This window comes from Macrobrachium rosenbergii, chromosome 48, assembly GCF_040412425.1.
Source record: "Macrobrachium rosenbergii isolate ZJJX-2024 chromosome 48, ASM4041242v1, whole genome shotgun sequence".
NCBI classification, from domain to species: domain Eukaryota; kingdom Metazoa; phylum Arthropoda; class Malacostraca; order Decapoda; family Palaemonidae; genus Macrobrachium; species Macrobrachium rosenbergii.
The window spans coordinates 53,618,564-53,640,611 of NC_089788.1; the positions used below are offsets into that span (position 1 = coordinate 53,618,564).

General features: G+C 40.8%; 1 protein-coding gene across 6 annotated transcripts in view; it reads right to left on the reverse strand.

Annotated features, from left to right (window-relative positions):
• Positions 1-1,797: 1,797 nt before the first annotated feature.
• The window catches only part of LOC136831403 (uncharacterized), a 475,267-nt gene continuing 455,016 nt past the window's right edge, over positions 1,798-22,048 (reverse strand). For all 6 annotated transcript variants that reach the window (XM_067091779.1, XM_067091785.1, XM_067091782.1 and 3 more), the window contains 2 exons: positions 7,218-7,634; positions 1,798-5,712 (listed from right to left, as the gene is read on the reverse strand). In XM_067091779.1, coding sequence (XP_066947880.1) covers positions 5,522-5,712; positions 7,218-7,634 — 608 coding nt within the window. In that variant the 3' untranslated portion in view covers positions 1,798-5,521. The remainder of the gene's footprint in view (positions 5,713-7,217; positions 7,635-22,048) is intronic.

Here is a 22,048-nt window from a genome sequence, read left to right on the forward strand (position 1 = left end):
GAATGTGTGAATGTGTTTTTATATTTGCAAATCACTTGCCTGTACAGTATCTTTAGCGCATTTCATATGGCTCTAAGTCATCATGGAGAGAGAGAATTGGTTCCCCACTAAAACTGTACATATTTGAGTGCAGATTCTGAGCTCATCACTTTGGACTGCAAAAAAGCCTTTAAATGCTGTGTCTGATGATAAGCCATATTTTTGGCTTCCATAACCTAGAACTGATATCAGGGTTGATCTTGGGCTAAAAGACTTCCAAAAGAATGACAATATGCCACTGTTATACCAGTGAGCCAACCAAAGGTCCTTGTAATCCATCCTGATGCCACCTAGGTGACCCTTTGAAGTATTAAAGGCAGGCATTGTGAAGGATGAGAAATGAATTGTGTTTAATTACTTGCCTCTCCTTTCTCGAGTTTATATGGTAAAAGCCTTAAACCCACTACCTGGTGCTAAGTCTGCATTCATAATTAACTTGTTGGCTTAATATATACCCTCGTGCTGTACGCCACACCAGTTTATAAATTTCTTCAGTACATTTATTTTTTCTTGAATTTTTTTTTTTTATCTTCTTTCCGAGCTGTTTCTACCTTTTTGTGGTGGATAACACAACATATCTACATTACACTATTCTCTTCTATTATGAAGTTTTTCCCTCCTATTATAAATTAATAATCTTGTTGGGTTGGCCTGAAAGGTTTGATCTGTATAGAAGAAATAAAATCTTATTGTAATTTATCAAATAAATTACAGCTTCATAAAACTTTACAATTACACAGACTGGAAATGGTAAGGACTTTAATGAAATTAGTTTTATGGAACTGTCTCCAATACATGACATCCGGTGCAGGTTGAAATTGTATATTAACACCCAGAACTTGCACGATTCGAGTTGCATGAATTCAGACACAAACTTTTCATTGGAACCTAATTGTCATTCACGAGTTTTTCATACACGCAAACATTTGCGAATACTGAGAATTTAGTAACCCTGCAAAAGTGTTATGTTTCATTTTTTATGTAATTTATAAGTTTTCAAGCTTTAATGTGTAAATTGAATAACATTAATTAATGAAAGTAATAATTTCTCTCTCTCTCTCTCTCTCTTTTACTGAGATGAGAGAATTTTTATGGTACATGTATACAGCATGTTTATTTCTTTTGTATGATAAATAAATTTTTTACCTAATAATAAGTACTAATTTTCAAATAATAATAATAATAATAATAATAATAATAATAATAATAATAATAATAATAATAATATATGAAGGGAGTAGACCCTCTTTTAAAGAGGTCTTATTAAAAAGGATGGCTGTATTACATGAATTTATCTCATACGGCAGACACTTTTGTAAATAGGGGCTCGGCGTTTAAGGGTTAATAATTTGGGAGCATGCTTAGGGTCATATTTAGTGTTTAAACTTTAGAAATAAGCATTAATTAGCATTTTTACAGGCCGTGCCAAACTTACGAGAAAATTTGCCTTGAGTGAGGGGTTCTGGAACCTAACCTCGCGTATGTTCGGGGTATGACTGTATTGTCAAAAAACTACGGTTTCTTCATGCTGTATTACATTCTCCATAGTATGGTTTCTTCAAGTTGTATTACATTCTCTTAAAGACAGGAGTTGGGTCCCAAAAAGCTGATATTAAATAATGATTTCTCTCCAATTCTTGGATGGAACAATAATGCTTAGAAACAGGCCATTCTCACAGTGTCAGAGAATGGCTTGTTGAAACACATAACTAAGAAAAATTCACATTATAGGAACAAAACTTTTTACAGGAATAAATGTTTATGGTCAACTTGGCCTTTATTTGTACAATCTGTATAATAATGATTAACACACTTGGATAAAATATACCCCAAATTACATGAATGCACTGCAAATGAAAGAAAAATAGGAACTAACATATATCATTAAGAGAAATTATTTCAATATACAGTAATAGGTAAGGGCTGGCTGTCTCTTAGGTTAAGGATTTCATCATTGCCAAATATCAAATAGTTGTTATTAAATGTTATAAACATAAACAAAACATTAAAATGTGCTAATGTTACAATGCAATAAATGAAACCAATTCAATGAGCTAAAGTTAAAACAAAATTAAAAAAAAATATCAAGATGGCTTTGCATACATCTGATTGGCTGATTTAGTTATATGAGCCTTGTCTTTATAAAACAAAAGCTTTACAGTCTCATGTTTTATAACTTTGTAGATTTGCTTGGTATTATTATTGTAAAATGTGTTAAAATATGAATAAAATTGTTTTAAATTATACTTTCAATGGATTTACGACACTGCAATAATAATTATAATACTCAGATTTTTGGTGCCTTCATGTGTTTATAAGATTAATATGAAACATGTTCAAGTTAGTTTTAATAAATTAATAATTAAACAAACATACAAAACCAAAAAATCCAATAGAACACAGTACAGTATAATGATTTCAACTAAATAAAAGACTGTAATAGTTACAATTAATTAAAGGTGTTTATCAAAATAATATACAGGCTTCTTGTCTCTCATAGACATCCAATCAGTTGGCTCAGCCATATGGTTCCAATTGTTATGGAAAGCAAGAAAAGAAAGATGAAGCTGTTTCAATATGCCTACAATTCACCTAGTTCAAACTATGCCATGACATACTAGGCTTCACTAAAAACATACTACCTTTAATAACAATTTACATATACACGAGTTACACACAGTAACTTGAATGCTTTATCATGTATTTTGAAGACTGGAAATTTGTATTTGTTGTGTGAAAAAAGATTGCTGCATTCAAGTGTTCATTTGGGTTCAAGGTGAGAAACTTGTAATTCAACGATACAGAGAAAAAGAAAGCATATTTCTGTTCTCTATGATTTGGAGAGAGAGAGAGAGAGAGAGCCTCCTCTAGTTCTCAATAATTTGTTACTCAGTACAAAAGACTTAATCTGAAACATGCTTTTAACTGAAATTGTGCTACTACCTTAGTTCTGTCATTACTAATTATTATTGTTATTAATATTATTATCATTATTATTATACATACAAAATGGAAGCCTCAGTGGAGTTGCATATTCATGTTTTTATAACTATTTACCTCATTTCCAATGGCAGGTTTTGCATAATACAAACATGTTTTGCATATTAAGCTGATTTCATGCTTATGAACCTACCTCACATATTAAGATATTTTACATACAGTGCACTAAGAACCTACAGTACATATTTAGTGAACATACTGTACTTCTTTCTTTTTGAATTCAAAATTACTATAAACCTACTGTAGGGTTAATTTTCTGTTATCTATTGAATCACTGGAGGAAACCTGCCATTTGTTTGTTACAATGGACTTCTATCATATCACAGTCTTTTAAGGGAACTTTAGTCTTCAGTGGTTTATGGTACACATTTAGACAAAGGATCACGGCAGTATTTTGTTGCATAAGGAAAATATACTTTCACTGTCTGAATAAGACAGGAATATAAAAGAATAGTTAATCTGCCATCTCAAGAAATATACATTCTGCTAGCTGATATTCAAATGGACACAGCTATAAATATAACAATTTCATAGCCCACTCTAAATTGTTGGAAGATGAAATAATATCATCAATAAGAAACAGCCATTACCCTAAGATATAGACTGAAAAGACCCATTGCTGGATAAGAATTTAAGCATAAAAAGGTAGAAAACTCAAATAAAATTCTGGCTGTAAGCAGCCATAATCACAACTAGTTTCATAAAACCTAATTTATATCTCATCAGTGTTGGACTGACTTTAAATGGCAGACATAATGACAATATACAAGTGGTTCATAAAAACATAAAAAATCAGAATTATACAAGGATTATAAAACAAAATCAAATTAAAATGTATCCATCTACAGCTTTTTAAATAAAAATATTCCTCTGCATAAAACTGATTAATATGATCAACTTATTAATTAAGCAAATACATTTTGGGTATAGTAATGCCATCTGGAAAAGTTTACTACATCAGGCTAAAAAACACTTTACATAAACACTATCTACTACCATTAATCTTTAATATCTTATTACAGAATATAAAACTATTCATTGATATATTACAAAGTATAAATGCTAGGTTTTTTATACAAACTTCTTATGGACTGTAATCTTCCCTTGGTATCATTACCTTCATACAACTGCTAAGAATAATACCAATATATAAATCACCTGAATTCTGGAATACAGCCATCCTACACTAATACACATGATCTAAGCAGCTTATGACTAACAATAATCATGACTGAGTCCAAGTGTTCCTAACACTAAAAGGTGATTATACATTTGGCTTTTGACAAGCATTTAAAAATGTCTTTGTACTAGGACACTTTACCATTTGCCTGCTTCCATCAAATGGTAATTACTTACCTCAGGGTTCTGTCAGGAGATATTTGTAATTTGCAACATTCTTCATTGTTTATTCTCACTTTATAATTGTTTAAATGTTTCTTACACTTCTGATGCTGCTCACTGATAAGGAAGGTTGATACAAACCCCCAAAATATTCTTCTTCACTGCCAATTATCCATACTAGGCCCAGAAAAACTTTAGCCTACCATTTTCCCTCATTCTGCTCTTGGTTTCCAAAACAGTCCCTAAATCTATTATATTTGAAATATCAAACATTTATGAAGACAGTGACATCTATCAAACAAATAAAGCCTTCAGAAGACACCAAATGCAAAGTACTGTATTCGGATATTTTACATCATAACTAATAAGGTTGGAAATATAAAATCCAAAACTTCTAGCAATTATGTCTTAAACCAAGAAGGTGTTGACACTCACTCATAATTATATTCCTAAAGTGGAAAAAAGGCTTAAGTTCATGGCATTAACACCCTTATCTCTTACACACAATACATGGCTTTTTGTACATGGTTATTCACCTGACATACTGTATATCGTTGTTCACTCCTACTCCCAGTTTTTAATTGTATAATTTTTATTTTTACTTCATCTCACTCCTGTTTCTTTCACCTCACAGAGCAGCCTTGAATTAGCAAACTAGACTGGAATTTATATACCTTAAGTAAATCACTGGTGTTTACTAACAAAAAAAAAAAACCTGTGCTTTGCATTCCATTTTTCAATAACAAAACACCTCCATCCTGACATACTTCAGTTACAATACTCTGACAGATGATAATTAGAAATAACCAAAATATCACTCACCAGTGTATGCAGATCTTGTGCTGCTGGTTTCCAATGCTTGATTCTGAGAAACCTCAAATGGCATTCACTGGAATTTGAAGACTACACAACTGGTTTATGTAAACCAGTTCATGATAGTACAGGCTCTGGTCGACTCAGGAACAGTTTCTTCTTGGCAAGCACCACCAGGAAATATCGTACTATAATGTATTAGCTTTAAATTAAGGCAACATTTCCAAGAGCAATTTGTATTAATATTACAATTTGCCCTTTCCACTAATTTCAGCATAGGTAGTGCTACATGGAAATTGCATAACTCTTTGAACCATCTTCAAATGGCTTACACCGAATCTTTGTACTTCCCTGATATTATCTGAGTATGTCTTATCAAAAAATAGTGCCCACTATTTTCACTAGTGTACTTTTGCACTCCATACCATAACGGTGCTCTCTGTTTAAGCAATACAGATACCAGTCTTCTAATGTGATTGTCTGGTGTACCTGTCAGCCATTCAAAGGTTGGTTCAGCTCCTGTTGAAAGCAATACTTCATATTAACTCTGACTTTGTGTAAAGTATACAGAAATACTACAATAATACCGTATATGAATATTTTTCATTTTAGCAGTCTAAGGCGATATCAGGTATTAATGACTTGCGTCTGCCCAAAACTTCTCTCATTTCACAAATTACAGGAGAGACATTTAAATACTGACACCATGAAATCATTGAAATTTACAGCTTCTTTGCAACTAGCATGGCAAAAACAAGCATATCCTTGTTCACCTAACTGACAGAGGAACAAGACTGAAAGGTAAGTTTCTATAAATTTTTGGCAACATTCGAGCTGAATTGCAACACTAAATGTCTGTGTAAACAATATAAAGTATTGCACAGTCGCCTTTTCAAAGAACCCTTCACCATTAATACAAAAGAAATAAAGGGCAGCAAACACTTTGATGAATGTAAATTAAAACGTGTGGAATTTTATGAGTAAAAGGAATTCAGTGAAAGAAAACATGATTCAAACAGACCTTATAACTTCAAAGTAAAATTAAAGATGCAAAAATGGAGTCTGACTTAGCCATCTGCCGAGAAAAACCTTGATGTCACATCCTGGCATTGATAACATCACTGTGCGATACTAAAGGCAGTCAAATGTGATAAATTGTGACATTAAGAGTGTTTAAAAAAAAAAAAAAAAAAATTTACAGTCTAGACTGCTTTCTATATCCCATGTAAATATGGGTCCAATGTGCTAGAGTCATCATGGGGAGTGTGCTCTCCCTATCACTGAAAGCATTCTTCACCACAAGAAGGAAGCAAACCATACTAAAAATCAAGTATAATAAAGTAAAAATCTCTCTGTACAATTTTTGTTTCAGTGTTTCTGTGCACTGTATATAAATCAGTGTGTGCATAGTACTGAGTTTTCTTGGTGACAAGTTGCAGTTGAATAATAAAGTGTCAAGAACATATCCTACATGGAGGCTTCCAGTAAGGTTTAACATACTGTGAATAAAAGAATATAATTACTGTACTTAAATAACTCCTTGAATGGACACAAATCATTCAAAAAGATATGATATGGCTATGACAGTTACAATATCGTACATTGTATGAAATGTTTATAAAGAAAAAAAAAAACTCCATTCCATAAAGAATAAGAGAAAACTGTATTCTCAAGTACTCTCTCAAATACAGTCTTGGCTAGTGCCCATATTAATAAATGAGGAGTTGCTTCTGACTCAATTTCCAGCATCTCATCATCATTAATGTTTTTAAGCCAACTTATCCCTTAGAGGGGTTAGACATATACTAATAGTAGTTCAAAATTGAAATAATAAAAGTGTGTTTAGGTGAAGAATATACACTTCTTAATGTACAACAAACCTAGGAACATTGTGCTTATTCTTTCACTCTTTTAGTATCTATGGTATCTGATCTGAAAGAGAGAGAGAGAGAGAGAGAGAGAGATGGTGGGGGGCGGGACATTTATCATGCACTTATTTGGAAGCGTGTACAACTTATACATACCATAAAATATTTTGGCATCCTCCCCAGCCACGTGAACTAAGATGTTGGAATCATCTTCAGGATCTTCTAAAATCAGCCAAGAACAAATGTAAGGAACAATGCTGCAGGATTCAGAAGCACTTCCAATGGATTTCTCATCATCTCTAGACTTGTGTGAAGCCCTAACCAAACCTTTCTCTTGGTTCAACGGACCAGTCTTGGTTCTCGGGGATTTTCTTATGGGTGAAGAATACCTTGTCTTACTCCCTTTTCTTGGAGTCTGACAAGATGTGGATGGTTTGTCTTTAGAACAAGTAATACAAGGAAGGAATTTTGACTTGAAATCCTCTACCGAGTAATTTTCTCTTAATTCCCAGCTTTCAAACTGTGTTCCACACGCAGTACATAAGCCCCATATCCAGTCATGAAAACAAATTCCTGAGAAAGAAAGTAAATCAATGTCAAAAGATTTTACACTGAAATATGGCTGGGTTTTCATTTGTAAAATATAACACAATGCTTAAAAAATCTGATTAGTCTGCCAAGCTACTTTACAAATAAAAACTTAAAACACTAAAACTTACTAACAGTACATGAACACGTGTCATGATATGCTACTTATTCAAATAACAGGATCTTATTCAAATGAACATGAAAATTTAGTAAATTTGTTTTGAAAATTTCATTATCTGTTATTAGTCTTATTTTATGTAAAATGGGCCCAGTTGCACTGACTTGAAGAGCAGAAAGAGGAAATGTTTCCACCATGCATGCCCCATCCACAGTCCACCATCTCTCGTTCTTCTGTACAGCTCCAACAGCTAAAACCTAATTAGCTAGCTGGTTGCCATGGTGAACTGTTAACCAATCACAGCCCTCTACTTCTGTTCTATTTATAGACATTTCGATCATAAATTATGCGTACAGCACTAAGTTTGAACGTTGCCGTGATCGTGATTATTTGCCTGCTGATGGCAAGAAATTACACAATAATTTTCTTTAAATAATTATTTTTTAGTTGTACAATATGTTCCTGAAATGCACTGCCGAGCATGGACCGGCAACACGTTTCTGAGTGAGTTGGTTCTCTGGTCTCTCACAATAAACTTGTCACCGAGATGTCATCTCATTGCAAACCCAACATGGCGCAGTGAGTAGGATAAGAACCAAGTCATGCCCCTGATATGTCGACCACCCCAGGCCACGTCGAGGCGTGCCTCTCCTGCAATGCCAATGGCCTTGTCACTGGCTGTGATGCAAGCACAGATGATAATTGCAGACCAGCAACACGCCATCCGTTCCCTTCAGGATGCCCTTCCCGGTTCTGGATCATGTACCGGCAAAGTCCCTGTTTCTGCTGCCCCTGAGAAATGTGATGTCATGATGTCCTCAGCAGCGTTCAGGCCCTGGAGACGTTCAATGACGTGTTGGATCCGCCTCAACAAGTTCCCGCCTCAGGATGTTGTCCTGCACATTAGACTCAACTGTGTGCCGGCGCTGCAACGTGCACTGAACACTCGGTACTCAGAGGCCAAATGGAATGCCCTTACTCCAGACATGGCTCTGGATGCCATCAGGAATATAGTGTTAAGGTCGTCGAATCAGGCAGTGTAATGGTCTGAATTCTTTGCCCTCGCACAAGGGCACGAAGAGTCAGTGAGTGAATATTTCTCAAGGTGTACTCAAAAGGCCACAGACTGTGATTTTCAGTGTCCCAAGTGCGGGGAATGCTTGGCTGAATATATGCTATTACGGAAAATAATGGTAGGTTCAGTGATCCTGTATTAAAAAGGCATGTGTTTCAGGCATGTGATATGTTTAAAAGTTTCAATGCCCTTCAGGCTTTGTGTTGTACTTTTGAAGCTGCTCGCCAAGACGTTGAAAGCGTCCCACGCGGTGTGAGGGAGTCGGCCGGTGCATTGAGTGATGACGTCACAGGCAGTGATGATGCAGAGCCAGACGTCGTGGCGCGGTAACTCGAGTGCAAAGCATTGCGGGAACTGCGGGGGACGTCATTCGCTTGGTCGAGCATCATGCCCAGCAAAAGGTATGACGTGCCACAGGTGCCAAAAGGTAGGGCACTTCCAGAAATGTTGCAGGAGCACAAAGAAAGCGCCGCTCACCTCGAGTTCAGTGATTGTTGCAGACACACACCTCTCCTCCACCCTACAGTCAATGCTTGTGTTTCCCATGGGAACGGGAGGTCGGTGTCCACACTCGTCGTAGCAGATACAGGAGCACAGATCTGCGTTGCGGACCCACGATTCTTTCAAGCCTGCACGTAAAACCCTGGAGTTACGGCCCGAACAGGTCTGAGGGCGTAGCTAATCTCGAGTGAGATGCCTCGGATCAACAGCATGCACCATTGAAATAGGTGGGAGACGCGCGAAGCAGGAGGTTTACTTCGTGCCAACGGCCAAGAACTTCTACATATCGCTGAATGCCTGTAAGGAGCTGGGAATAGTACCTCCTGGTTTCCCTCATCCTTCCCCTCTCATTGCATCAGCTGACGTTATTAGCGATGCAGCTGATGTTATTAGCGAGGCAGTCTTGCAACCTAACTCCCCTCAGACAATGAACCCAGCCACCATACCTATCCAACCCATGGAGGAGAACATACCAAGACTCGAAGAATGGTTGTTACGTCACTTCTCATCCACGACCTTTAACACAACCAGGGAACCTTTACCTGTGATGACGGGCAAGCAGCACCACATACACTTATTGCCTGATGCCATACCTTATGCCTGTCACACGCCGGCAGCAATCCCTAAACATTGGGAAGAGGAGGTAAAGGCCCAGCTTGACGAGGACGTCCGGAAGGGCGTGATAGAACCAGTCCCGGCAGGGGATGCAACTGAGTGGTGCGCAAGGATGGTCGTGGTAGCCAAGAAGACGGGCCAACCTCGCCGCACAGTAGACTTCCAGCACCTCAATGCCCACTGTCTTTGTGAGACTCATCATACGTTGGCACCCTTCGACATGATTTCCAGCGTCCCCATACACATGTACAAGACTACAGCGGATGCCCATTGGGGTTTCCACCAAGTGGAATTGGACGAGGACAGCCGCCCGCTCACGACCTTCATCACCCCATGGGGACGGTATCATTATCGTAGAACACCCATGGGTCACTGTTCGGCTTCCGACACCTACACGAAAAGGTTCGACGACGTCCTGCAAGACATCACCAGAAAGCACAAAAGCATCGACGACACCTTGCTATACGATCACAGCATCGAAGAGGCGTTCTGGCACGTATATGAATTCTTGTCAATGTGTGCATCTGCAGGTATTACGCTCAAGCCCGAGAAGTTCAGATTCTGCAAGAGAGAGGTTACCTTCGTCGGGTACCACTTGGGATGGGAGTCATACAAGCCTGCAGACGAACGACTAGACGCCATTCGTAACTTCCACATGCCAGAGAAGCCCTCCATCACTGATATTAGGTCGTGGTTCGGATTTGTGAATCAGTTAGCCCCCTTCCTTTCAACGGCGGCCATCATGGAGCCCTTTAGGGACCTCCTCAGAAAGCCCATGGGGAAAAACGTCTACTGGGATAGCCAGCTACGCAGTTAAAAGTTAAGTATATCTTAGTTTAACCAGACCACTGAGCTGATTAACAGCTCTCCTAGGGCTGGCCCAAAGGATTAGATTTATTTTACGTGGCTAAGAACCAACTGGTTCCCTAGCAACGGGACCTACAGCTTACTGTGGAATCTGAACCACATTATAGCGAGAAATGAATTTCTATCACCAAAAATAAATTCCTCTTATTCTTCATTGGTCGGTCGGAGATTCAAACTTGCGGCCAGCAGAGTGCTAGCTGAGAACGGAACCCACTCGCCTAACGAGGAACTTTTAATGCAGTAACGATGTTTCATTATGCTCCTGACCCCAAAGTTCTGAAATCCGAACAATTCCAAAAACCAAAACACATCTGGCCCCAAGGATTCCGAATAAAGGATTGTGTACCTTATTGTAAGGGTAATATGCGTACAGTATTCCAGTGGAATCTGCATGAAATTTACCATAAATACACAAACAACGTTTATGTTACCGCAACAGGCCACTAGGGCGCCGTAATGGTTTGTTCACACCCACTCATGGCAAATGGCTGAAAGGCAAATTCCGACACATCTACACAATTTTTCCTATGTTTGTGATAAAGACATAATTCAGCTTGTTTTCAATATTTTAATAATTTACTTGTAATAATTAGGCTTGTTTTTAATGTTTTATTACTAGCAACAACTTCTGTTACTACCCAGTGCAGTGCATTACCTAGCCTAGCCTAGGCTACTGCACTCAACCTTCCATTTAAAAATAAAAAAGTACGTCTAATACAGTATATTTAACTTTCAAGGTTAGGGTAATTGGTGGTCAAGAACAGATTAACCCATTTTCACTTATTTCTTATGGAAAAAAATCAATTCGGATCGCAACTAAATCTCATCTCGATACTTCTTCTGGAACAGATTAGCATTGAGGTCTGGGGTTCTACTGTACTAAATTGATTTAAATCAACTTCAGTTTCAAGGAATAAACAAAACCAATATGGTTTTATACTTTTACTTAAAATCATGATTTACGAAAATGGATTTGCATTCTAGAACAAAGGAGCAAATTAATAAGTTAAGATCAGGGCAGTCAAAAGTGTCCTTTACCTTATTAGATGCAGTAGTATTTCAGTAAAAATGCCAAGTATAATAATAATGATGTTCAGGAATACTGACAGACTATATGAGTAAAAATAAGACAATTGATAATTCTTTACATGACAAGTGAGGCATACAAGTGGCAGAAAATAGTAAATCATAAAACAGAAAGGGTGGTGGCATTAACTTTGAATGTGCTCTCGAGGAGAAGAGGAAGGGTCATTAACTATCTTGGCCAGTCACTGGGAAAGAGTGCAGTACTTAGGGAGTGCCAAAGAGATATTAGCAGTCAGGCCGTCTGCTTATCTCTATTGTCATCACACCATTCCTCATTTATCCCTTAAGGGATGGGCTAAATATATATCAAGCACACCCCCATACCAGGCAAACTTTAAGGTTGGCCAAACTAAGAAATAAACATATCAACTGAAAGAGAAAGATATGCAAATGCACATGGTGTAAGATAAAAAATTCTAAAAATTTTTCCCTGCCTTCCACAGGAAGCTGAAAGTGGCTATTTACAACCCTGTTAGTTTTACCAAGATATGCATCTCTTCTGAGTATATTTGTTGTAAAATACTCATATTTACTGACATGGGGAGATGTAGTAACTTTTTGAGGTATGCATGTTTTTTCTAATATTTCTTTGCACTTTTCTTTGCAAAATTACAATTATACCTGACATACTACAGGTTGACCATCAATAATTCGGCAATCAGTAGTCCGGAACAATCAGTAATCCGGCACAAATTTCGACTAGAGTAATTTCCAATGTTTCGCACTAATTTTCAAATTTCGGTCGCTGCGCTAACTCGCTTGCGGCCGCCGATTTGGTGGCGCAGTGTGCTGCATCAACAAACTGGTAGCCTAGCCTACATTATACTGAACTGTATTCACATATTAACAGTATTATACAAACATCAACATAATGAATGTGCATCTTTTTCATAGATCTTTTAAAATGTTATGCTTTACTACATTGTTTCCAATTGCGTATATTCTCATACTGCTTTTGTATTATAAATTGCGATCAATGTTTTGTTTTGGGTATGATATCACGGTGTTTATTTCGCCACATTTAACAAGTTCAAAGCGCTTTTCTTGCTTCTAGTTAGCGTAAATGAATATGGATACTTTATTTATTTGGGACACGGATATTTTTCGTTATACGAAGTGTTTTTAAGTCGAAATATAATTTAAATACGTTTCGTTGTGAAATTAATTTAGCTATTTTTTTCGTTAATATATGACGTTCACGGGAATCGCGGCTGGCAGTTTGGGGGCATGTTTGTTTTGTGTAAAAAAATCAAGATTCCATTCGCTATTTTCTCTTGATTTCATCATAACATGAGCTTTACGTACTTATCTTTTATCGGCGTGAAAACAGTAGTAATTTGTATTCTTTCATGCCCAGTAGTTTTGATTAAAATATATTCTCTCCAGTTCTATTTACAGTCGAGTTTCATCCATGTTGCCGATGCATGATAATTTATAGTCATTAGCAGCTTGAACATTGTTTTCTCAGCTTCAGCTACAACTTACAGCTTCAAGTTACTGTACCAGTATATTTCCCTGCCGATCTTTTCTCCAAAGCAAATAAGGGTATAGTGTAAAAAATATATCAGTCCTATTGTACAATACTTAACGTCATTTGTAACATAAATACGGTAATTGTGTATTATCGTACGATGGTTGAAATACAAGCAAAACAGTTGTTATCCAATATGATTATTAGCAAAACAACAGTTTCCCGTTCGGTTGTTTATGGCTGTATGCATTTACGCAAGAGTATAACATTACTAACAATACTTTTATCATTCTCTTTTACTTTTTTAACTAGCAAAAGGAATAAAGAGATGGAGGAAAAGAAGTTATTCTATTGTAAGTTGGTCTCTCTCCTGACTGATTGTACCTGCTGCCTGCGCCTTTGAATTCTAAACATATTTCCTAAATATTTTTCGTACCGGTATTAATTGCTAACCCCATCATAATCGTAAACTCGAAATATCTTAAGTTGAATTATCGTACTTTCGAGCACTACCTGTATTTGATAATTGTCTTTTCTTTATTAACCAACTTGTACTGATTTATAGGATATTTTAATTCTAAGATGAGGTGCTTAGCTACTGGATTTCGTGTATTCTAGCCTAATAAATGGCTAATCCGGCACCCTCCAGGTCCCAATGATGCCGGATTAGTGATGGTCAACCTGTATCATAAAAGATAAGAACTAAAACCAACAGCAACCCCTGGGTACATTTATAAGCAAATAAATCAAAAGATGTCCTGGAGCTGTAGAGAAGCAGCACATCCCCCTATGAGATCTCAAGGCATACTGATCGATGTTCCTTCCATGCCGAGGTATTATAGTTGCCATAAGTCATTTATGGGCCCATTGAAGTGCTATGAACATCTTTCCCTCTAAATTCATTGAAACAGTATGGCGCAAAATATGATTACTCATATGAGGATTCTCGTCCATCACCCAAAACCTGTTATAGATACTCACATGAGGATTCCTGTCCATTAAGGGTTAATAAGTATTTCAATATTTATTTTTAAAAATCATAAAAAATATACAGTCCAAATACCGTACACTTATAAGACTTAAGGGGATCGGCCGCCTAAAAAAACCCAATAATCTTTAAAAAATTTGATTTGCTGAAAAAAATTCTATGGCTTCGTATAGGGTTCAAGAATGTGTCCACGAAATATTATGCTAAAATTTGCCGTATTTCTCTAGTTATGGCCTAAAATGTAACAATAACTATATACCCATAAAACACCAGTAGTGCAAATGATTTAGTCTGGTATAGTTTTTGCGATATATATTATGAAAACTTCCTTTGAAATGAAATGTATAATGTCAATAATATCCTACTCGGCACCTTTTTAGTTATTCCTAGCCATGACAACGCACACGTCATACCATGACGCCGACTGTGGCCGAGAGTTGCCTATATACTTCCAAGCTAGAAGGACATGTTTTTCATGCTCGCTAGCCTTGACTGAACTCTGTATTTTCTGCGGTGTTTTTGTTTTTTCACCGTGCCTAAAAGGTCCAAGAGCTCACTTCATGCTTCTAGAATGCGGAAAAGCCAAGTGGAAAAGTCCAGGCGAGAAGTAGAAGAAAGAGTTCAAGAAATTAGTGCCATAGAGGGGATGGGCGATGGAGAGAGAGCTGTAAGCCCATCAAGCGGCGCAGGCAGCGATCTCTGCTGACCAGACACCAACACATCCACCCCTAAACGCCTCTTTATTTGTTCTTCACTACCAAAGGGCAAAGATATTTTAGAAAAAGAAAGTAGTAGCTCGGAGGCTGATATTATAGACGATCCTGAAAATAAAATGATCATAATAAGTGAAGCAAGACTTGATGAATTACTTGAATCACGAATCCCTAATTGTGAATGAAAAGTAATTCCCAGGATCCATTTGGCAGGGGATGGATTGAGACACTAATAAAAAGTGTAGGCAACTATGATACCCTAGAGTAATACCTTGCAGCAAGATCAGACAGGGGACCAGGAACCTAAAATTTATAAGAATGTGTCTTAGGCACATAAATAATCAATTAATATTCTTATTTATAATCATTTTGCATTATTTAATACCCAAAAATAAAAATTAAAACCATAGAATTAATTTGTATAACACAGTCTTTGAAGTCCCTTTTACATTTTTTTTTATGTAACTAAAACTTTGAAGGCCTGTTTCTCAAAACATAAGTTTTTCACCTTCAAAATGTATCTCCTCCCTTAGTATTGGACCAATCTAAATGAAATTTCATATATAATATGAGGAAACATGGTAGATTAAAAAAAAGCCGGGGATTTTTAATATTTTGAGTTTCTGATTTTTGGCAATTTTTTTCTGTAATTTTTCCGGGAAAATTTCATAAAAAAATAAAAATTCATATCTCGAAAAATAATTGAAAAATCAAAAATCCCCTTTAAGGTCCATATGTGTTTTATACGTGGTTCAAATCTCATCCCTTAAAACCAAAAAGCAAAGGAGGAGATGCATTTTGAAAATGGCCATTTCTGAGTCCAGTCCCATGTCAGCCGGTGAAATTCCATTATAGCACGAATTTCTAGGTATAATATGCTAGATATACCAGAGAAAAAGAGCTTTCAGGAAAGCTGGGGTTACTACCCCAGATCGGCGTCTTCTCCAGGGAAGACGTCGGTATAATGAAGGGTGAGTGAAAGATCACTACCACGGAGACTTACTCGAAAGATCTCTCCCTATCAAAACCCCCAGAACAGAGCGGTGAGCCGTTACAGCCCCTACGCCCAACACCCGCCAGCTCGGCGACACCAGCGCCACCTACCTCATTCCATTTTCTAGCACGTGATCGCTACCTTTTCTTTTTGTGTGCTCGTGCCTTTTTTTGGATTTAATTCATCTTTCGCCATGTCATCGAGCAGCTTTACTATCTCCAAGTTAAGTACCATCTTATTGTGGGGTTTTTGTTCTATATTTTGGCTGTTTTGGTCTCGTCTTTTTATAAATATTGAGATCTTATTATGGCGCCACGGCGTCCTCCGCCAGCCATGTCGATCATGCGAGGCGACCCCATCAGTTCTTTTCTGTTGGGGTTGTCTCCTTGTCGATTATAGATGTTATTTTTGCCCCATGGTTCTCCTCCTGGCGGGTTTCCTCACGGTGGCCCCCTTTTTCGAAATTTACATATTATTGGCCTACCGGCCCTTTTGAGGGTGATGCCCCGTCCAGGTACCCCCAGGTTGGGTTCCTTATTATTTTTAGTCTGTATTAGGCTATTTAATTATTTTATTCTTGGCGATAGTGCTCTCTGTTCAATTTATTTTATCCATTGTTTACCTCCTCGTGGTAGCGGCAGCCTCAGATCTAACCGCTGCCCCGAGGTAGGCTACGCACCCTATTGAGCACATTTTTGTTTCCATGTTTATGTGTGATGGTTATTTAGTGGAGTAGGCTTATTTTGCTTCCATCCCCTTGCCCTGGCGTGGAGATCCATCAGGTTGAGGAGTTTTGGTTGCTGTTTCCTCCAGGGTCGTTTTTGGTGGGCAGAGTGAGCCCCTTAGTTCTCTTCCTTCCTTTGGGGGGAATAGAGTTCTTTGGATGTGTCTCCTCTAGGCTAATCGCCTTCTTGCCCCCTCTTCTCGATCCCGGTTGGTTCTCGGCACAAAATTTCTCTCCTTGTTTGCTTCCTCCTCCCCTCCGCACTCCTTCCATTTTCCTAGCCTATACTAGGTTAGGTCCCTATTAGGCTTTGCCTAGGCAGGAGTCGGGCATCGAGGCTTGGTCGCTTCCCTCCCTTAGTAGTAGGCCACCCTCCTAAGTTTCATTTTTCTTGGAGTGGTGTATGTGTGCAGTTGAGCGGGTTATATATTTCCCCCGGTCTCCTGTTCTCTTTCTTCGTAGCCTACCATTCTCCCCTACTCCACCCCCTCCCCCCCCACCCCTCCAGCCTTGCTCTACTCGTGCGGGTGACGCTAGATGGCGTTTTCTCCGAGTTCAGGGACTTCTCCATTTGGTAGAGGGATTCGCTCCCTCCCATACAGTCCCTAGCATCGCTGTGTTGGTGTTGGTGGTTCGTTCACTCACTGTAGCTCGAGCGTGTTCGGAACACTCTATCCCGCACTTCTTTCTCCCCGTCGGGTTACTTGGCTGGGTTATTATACTTGCTCCGGCTTATGTTATGAATATTGAGCATCTTGCCCACCTTGTTTCTCTGGCGGGAAGTAAGTGAGGAAGGATTTATATAATATAATGAGCGGATCCCTCCGGTCTCGAGCATTTGCCCTTTATACCATCACTTGTTTAATGTTATTGTTTATGAATATACATATTTAAATAACTGTGTTTATCTAACGGAGTACTCTCCTTATTTATAAACGTGAGTCCGGTTCTACACCGGGGTTCCGCCGTTATTTTCCTGGCAACCCTTGTGGTGAGTTCGTTGGTCTCATTTCTTTCATTCCCGGAGTATTCCGGGTCTGAATCCTTACCTTCCACTCTGTGTTTTTGGAGCTTATTGGCCCAGTTTATGATAAGGGATTTCTTCTCCGCCGGAGTATTCGGTTGCAGTTGAAATTCCCGGCCTTGCCAGCTTTAGTTTGCTTAGAGTGGTAGGTTCATGTACTTTTCCACTTACAGACTGTTCGCTGTGAGGAGAGGGTGTACCGCCTCCCTGCAACAACCTTACGGTCACGTAGTGTGCCGGACCCACGCTGGTTGTGCGGTCTGGCTCGGCGATCTTGTTGTTTGGCACCCTGATGGTTGTGAGGTTTGCTTCGCTCTCTGCTCAACCGTCCAGGATGAGTCGGTAAGTGACAGTCTTCCTCCGTTCCATGCTCCTCATTTTGAATATTGTTTACGTGGTTCCCGGACTGTTTTTTCGTTCTTGGCTAATTGTTGGTTTTCTTACAGGCGGACGAGTCTTCCAAGAAGTCAGCCTTGGAATCTCTCCGGGCCTGGGTGGCTGGGTTTGGTAGGAATGTTCCGTCGGGAAGCCCTACGTCCTCGACGCCAGGTTGAGGGACCTGCTCTACCCAGCGCACGGGTGGCGGCCGCAGTGCCAGAAGATCTTGCCACCCCCATCATCCAGCAGATCGGGATGTGACCCAGCCACCCCAAGTGGATATCCTCTACGCTGAGGTTTCAGAGGACGTTGCCGCCTTGAATCTTAGACCTGGAACCTATGGCTGCAGAACAGGACCAGGTGGTAAGTGGGAGGTAGGTGAGGTTGTTGGGGCGGGCCCCCTTTGTTTGACTCCCCAGCTTCTTCCATTTCTTCCTTTTCAGGTTTTGGGAAGTCTTCCTCCTTGGGTGATAGAGCTCCATCAGCTATCCCCAAGTTGAAGTTGAAGACTTCATGGAAGGCGAAGGGCTATAAGTCCTCGTCCTCCAAGAAAGCATCGCCCTTTCCCCGTCGAAGGCTAAGGTCTCAGCACCTGTAGCCTCCGGGGAGCAAGTCTGGTTCCTCCGGCAAAGGCGCGAGTAAGAGGGCTGCAAAACCAAGCCCTCCTCGCCAGCCTGCTTTTGATGCGGAGGCCTTTGCCACTGAACCAGCTTTTTAAAGGTTCACAGAGGATATCGACACCAAGTTCAATAAGATATCCGAAAAGTTTGCCAGTTATGACAACATGCTGGCGGGGAATGGCTAAACCACCCCAGCCGAACCCCAGTATGTCATTCCCGACACAGCGGACCTCCGCCGTTCGATGTCGGTAACCCTTGGCGTTTCGCCCTCCGGGCCATCCAACATGATGGCAAACTTACTATTGAAGGTCTTGGCACGAGACGGTTGGAGGAGTTGGAGTTCTTCCCCGATCTCTTGCCCCTTATCCAGGCTTCGTAAGATTGACAGAGGAAGCATGGATACGTTCTGATAAGGTTCCCAGGAGACTGTCATCGTCCCTAGGGACCAAGCTCAGTCGGCTCTCCTGCGCACTCTGACGGAGTGGCAGGCAGACAACACAAAGTTGACTCCTTTCAAGGGCAACTTTACCATGTTTGCCCTGGGAGACAACACCAACTCCCTGTTTGAACAAAGTCGCTCTGGCTACGGCCCGAGTGTGCTTTGAAGGTAACCCGTTACCTCAGCTGAGGGAAACAGACCCCACTTCCCTGGTATTCCCGGGAAGTAACGAGTTCTGGATGGATGCTCCGTCCACTTTCACGGTCGGGAAGTTGGACCCCTTCTGTGCTTCCTCACAGTTTAGTGAGCAGCTCCCAAGCTGCCGGAATCTTTGCTAAAGGCGGAGTTTGATGCCCGGACTAAGCTAGCCCGGTCCCTGAACTCCGTCTGCCTCACGGAAGCTACTGCCGTCTCCTGCTCGGACGAGCCATTTTTCCAGGTCTTGGCTAAGTCCCTGCTGGCTGGCTTTCAGTCTGACCTTTTGAGTTCATCATGGCCAGACTGGAATGCAGAAAGTTCATCTTTGCCAATGCTACTATCCATCACGAGCCTAACAAGCTCGTAAAGAGCTCGATCTGGGGACCTAACCTCTTCCCAGAAGAAGAGGTTACGAATGTCATGACTGAGGCTACAAGGGCCAACCAGAGTCTTCGCTCTCGCTGGGGCATTTCTGCCTACAAGCGCAAGACCCCAGAATCTGGCGGCCCCCAGACGAGAGGAGGCAAACGTTTTAGGAGGCATAAGAGGCCCCAACATCAGGCGGTAGTTCAAGCCGTCCCGGTCTCGGCAGTGGCACAGCCCTCCACCTCAAAGGCTCACCCCCAACAATATGTGCTGGTCCAACCAGCTCAGCTGCGCCCTCGTATGTTGCCTCACCAGCATACAACCCCACCTATGAGGGCCGTGGATACTTTCACGGCCTTAACAGGATCGCAAGGGGGGAAGAGGCAAAGCCCCTCACAGAGGAAAAGCAAACTCCACCCCAAGAGGAAAACCTGGACGTGGTAGAGGGAACAAACCCGCTCCCTCCCACTGAGAGAACACAGGTAGGTGGTCGCCTGTATTGGTTCAGGGACCAATGGACCTTCAGCCCTTGGGCACACAGCATTGTGTCCAAAGGTCTAGGATGGAGCTGGATCAAGGACCCTCCTCCTCCAAACAGGTTTTACCAGCCACCCTCATCAATCCCTACAGGATTATGTGGCAGAATTGCTCAACAAACAAGCAATAAAGAAAGTAAGGCACCTAAAGTTTCAAGGCAGGTTATTCACTGTTCCCAAAAAGACTCAGATCAGCAAAGAGTGATCCTGGATCTGTCGCGTCTAAATCTCTACATAAAATGCGACAAATTTCGCATGCTTACGGTAGCTCAGGTGCGGACTCTACTTCGCGTGGAGCCGTCACCACCTCTATCGATCTTTCAGGCGCTTATTATCACGCGTCCCGATTGCGGCGGAACTTCTCTCAGTTCCTCGGTTTCAGACTCGGGAATCAAGCCTACTCCTTCAGGGTCATGCCCTTCGGTCTAAACATTGCACCCAGGGTATTCACCAAGCTGGCGGACACGGTAGTTCAACAACTCCGGTCCCGAGGGATATCCCTAGCAGCGTACCTAGACGATTGGATAATTTGGGCACCAACAGTTCTGGAGTGTCAGAAGGCTACGTCCATAGTCATCAACTTCCTGGAGTCGTTAGGTTTTCAACTGAACAGAGAAAAGTCCCGCCTGACTCCGGAGTCCCGGTTTCAGTGGCTGGGCCTCCAGTGGGATCTGTCCTCTCACACGTTATCTCTCCCGCCTCCCAAGAGGAAAGAGATAGCATCTCTCACCAGGAAATTTCTCAAAAATCAATCGGCATCCCGCCGATCCCAAGAAAGGGTCCTTGGGTCCCTTCAATTTGCCTCAGTGACGGACCTGCTCTTAAAAGCGAAACTAAAAGACATAAACAGAGTGTGGCGGAGTCGAGCCAATGTCAAGCTCAGAGACAAGGTCTCCTCTATTCCTCGAATCTTAAAAACAAGACTGCAGCCTTGGGCCACAGTCAGAGGCCTGTCCAAGTCAGTTCCGCTTCAATTTCCCCCTCCGGCACTAGTTGTCCACACAGACGCTTCCCTAAGCGGCTGGGGATATTCACCAAAACAAAAGTACAAGGAACGTGGTCCACAATGTTTCAGCAGTTCCATATAAACACCCTGGAAGCTATGGCGGTCTTTCTAACTCTAAAGAAAATCCGCCCCCCAACCGGATTCATATCAGGCTGGTATTGGACAGCGCAGTGGTAGTTCATTGCATCAACAGGGGCGGCTCCAAATCAGGTCGAGTAAACCAAGTAATGGTTGCTATCTTCTCCCTGGCGAACAAGCACGGCTGGCACCTGTCAGCCACCCACCTAGCGGGGGTACGGAACGTGGTGGCGGATTCCCTGTCCAGGGCTACTCCGTTGGAGACGGAGTGGTCCCTGGACGAGGAATCTTTCAAATGGATTTGCCGCCGGGTTCCGGGTCTCCAAGTGGATCTGTTCGCGACGGAGAGCAACTTCAAGCTCCCCTGTTATGTGGCCCCCAACCTGGACCCTCAGGCGTACGCCACAGACGCAATGACAATAGATTGGAACAATTGGGAGAAAATTTATCTGTTCCCTCCAATAAATTTACTGCTGAAAGTATTACACAAACTCAGGACATTCAAAGGTCAACCAGCCCTAGTAGCCCCCTATTGGCCGAAGAGCAATTGGTTCCCTCTTCTTCAGGAACTGGGATTGCGGAGTCTTCGGATTCCCAAGCCC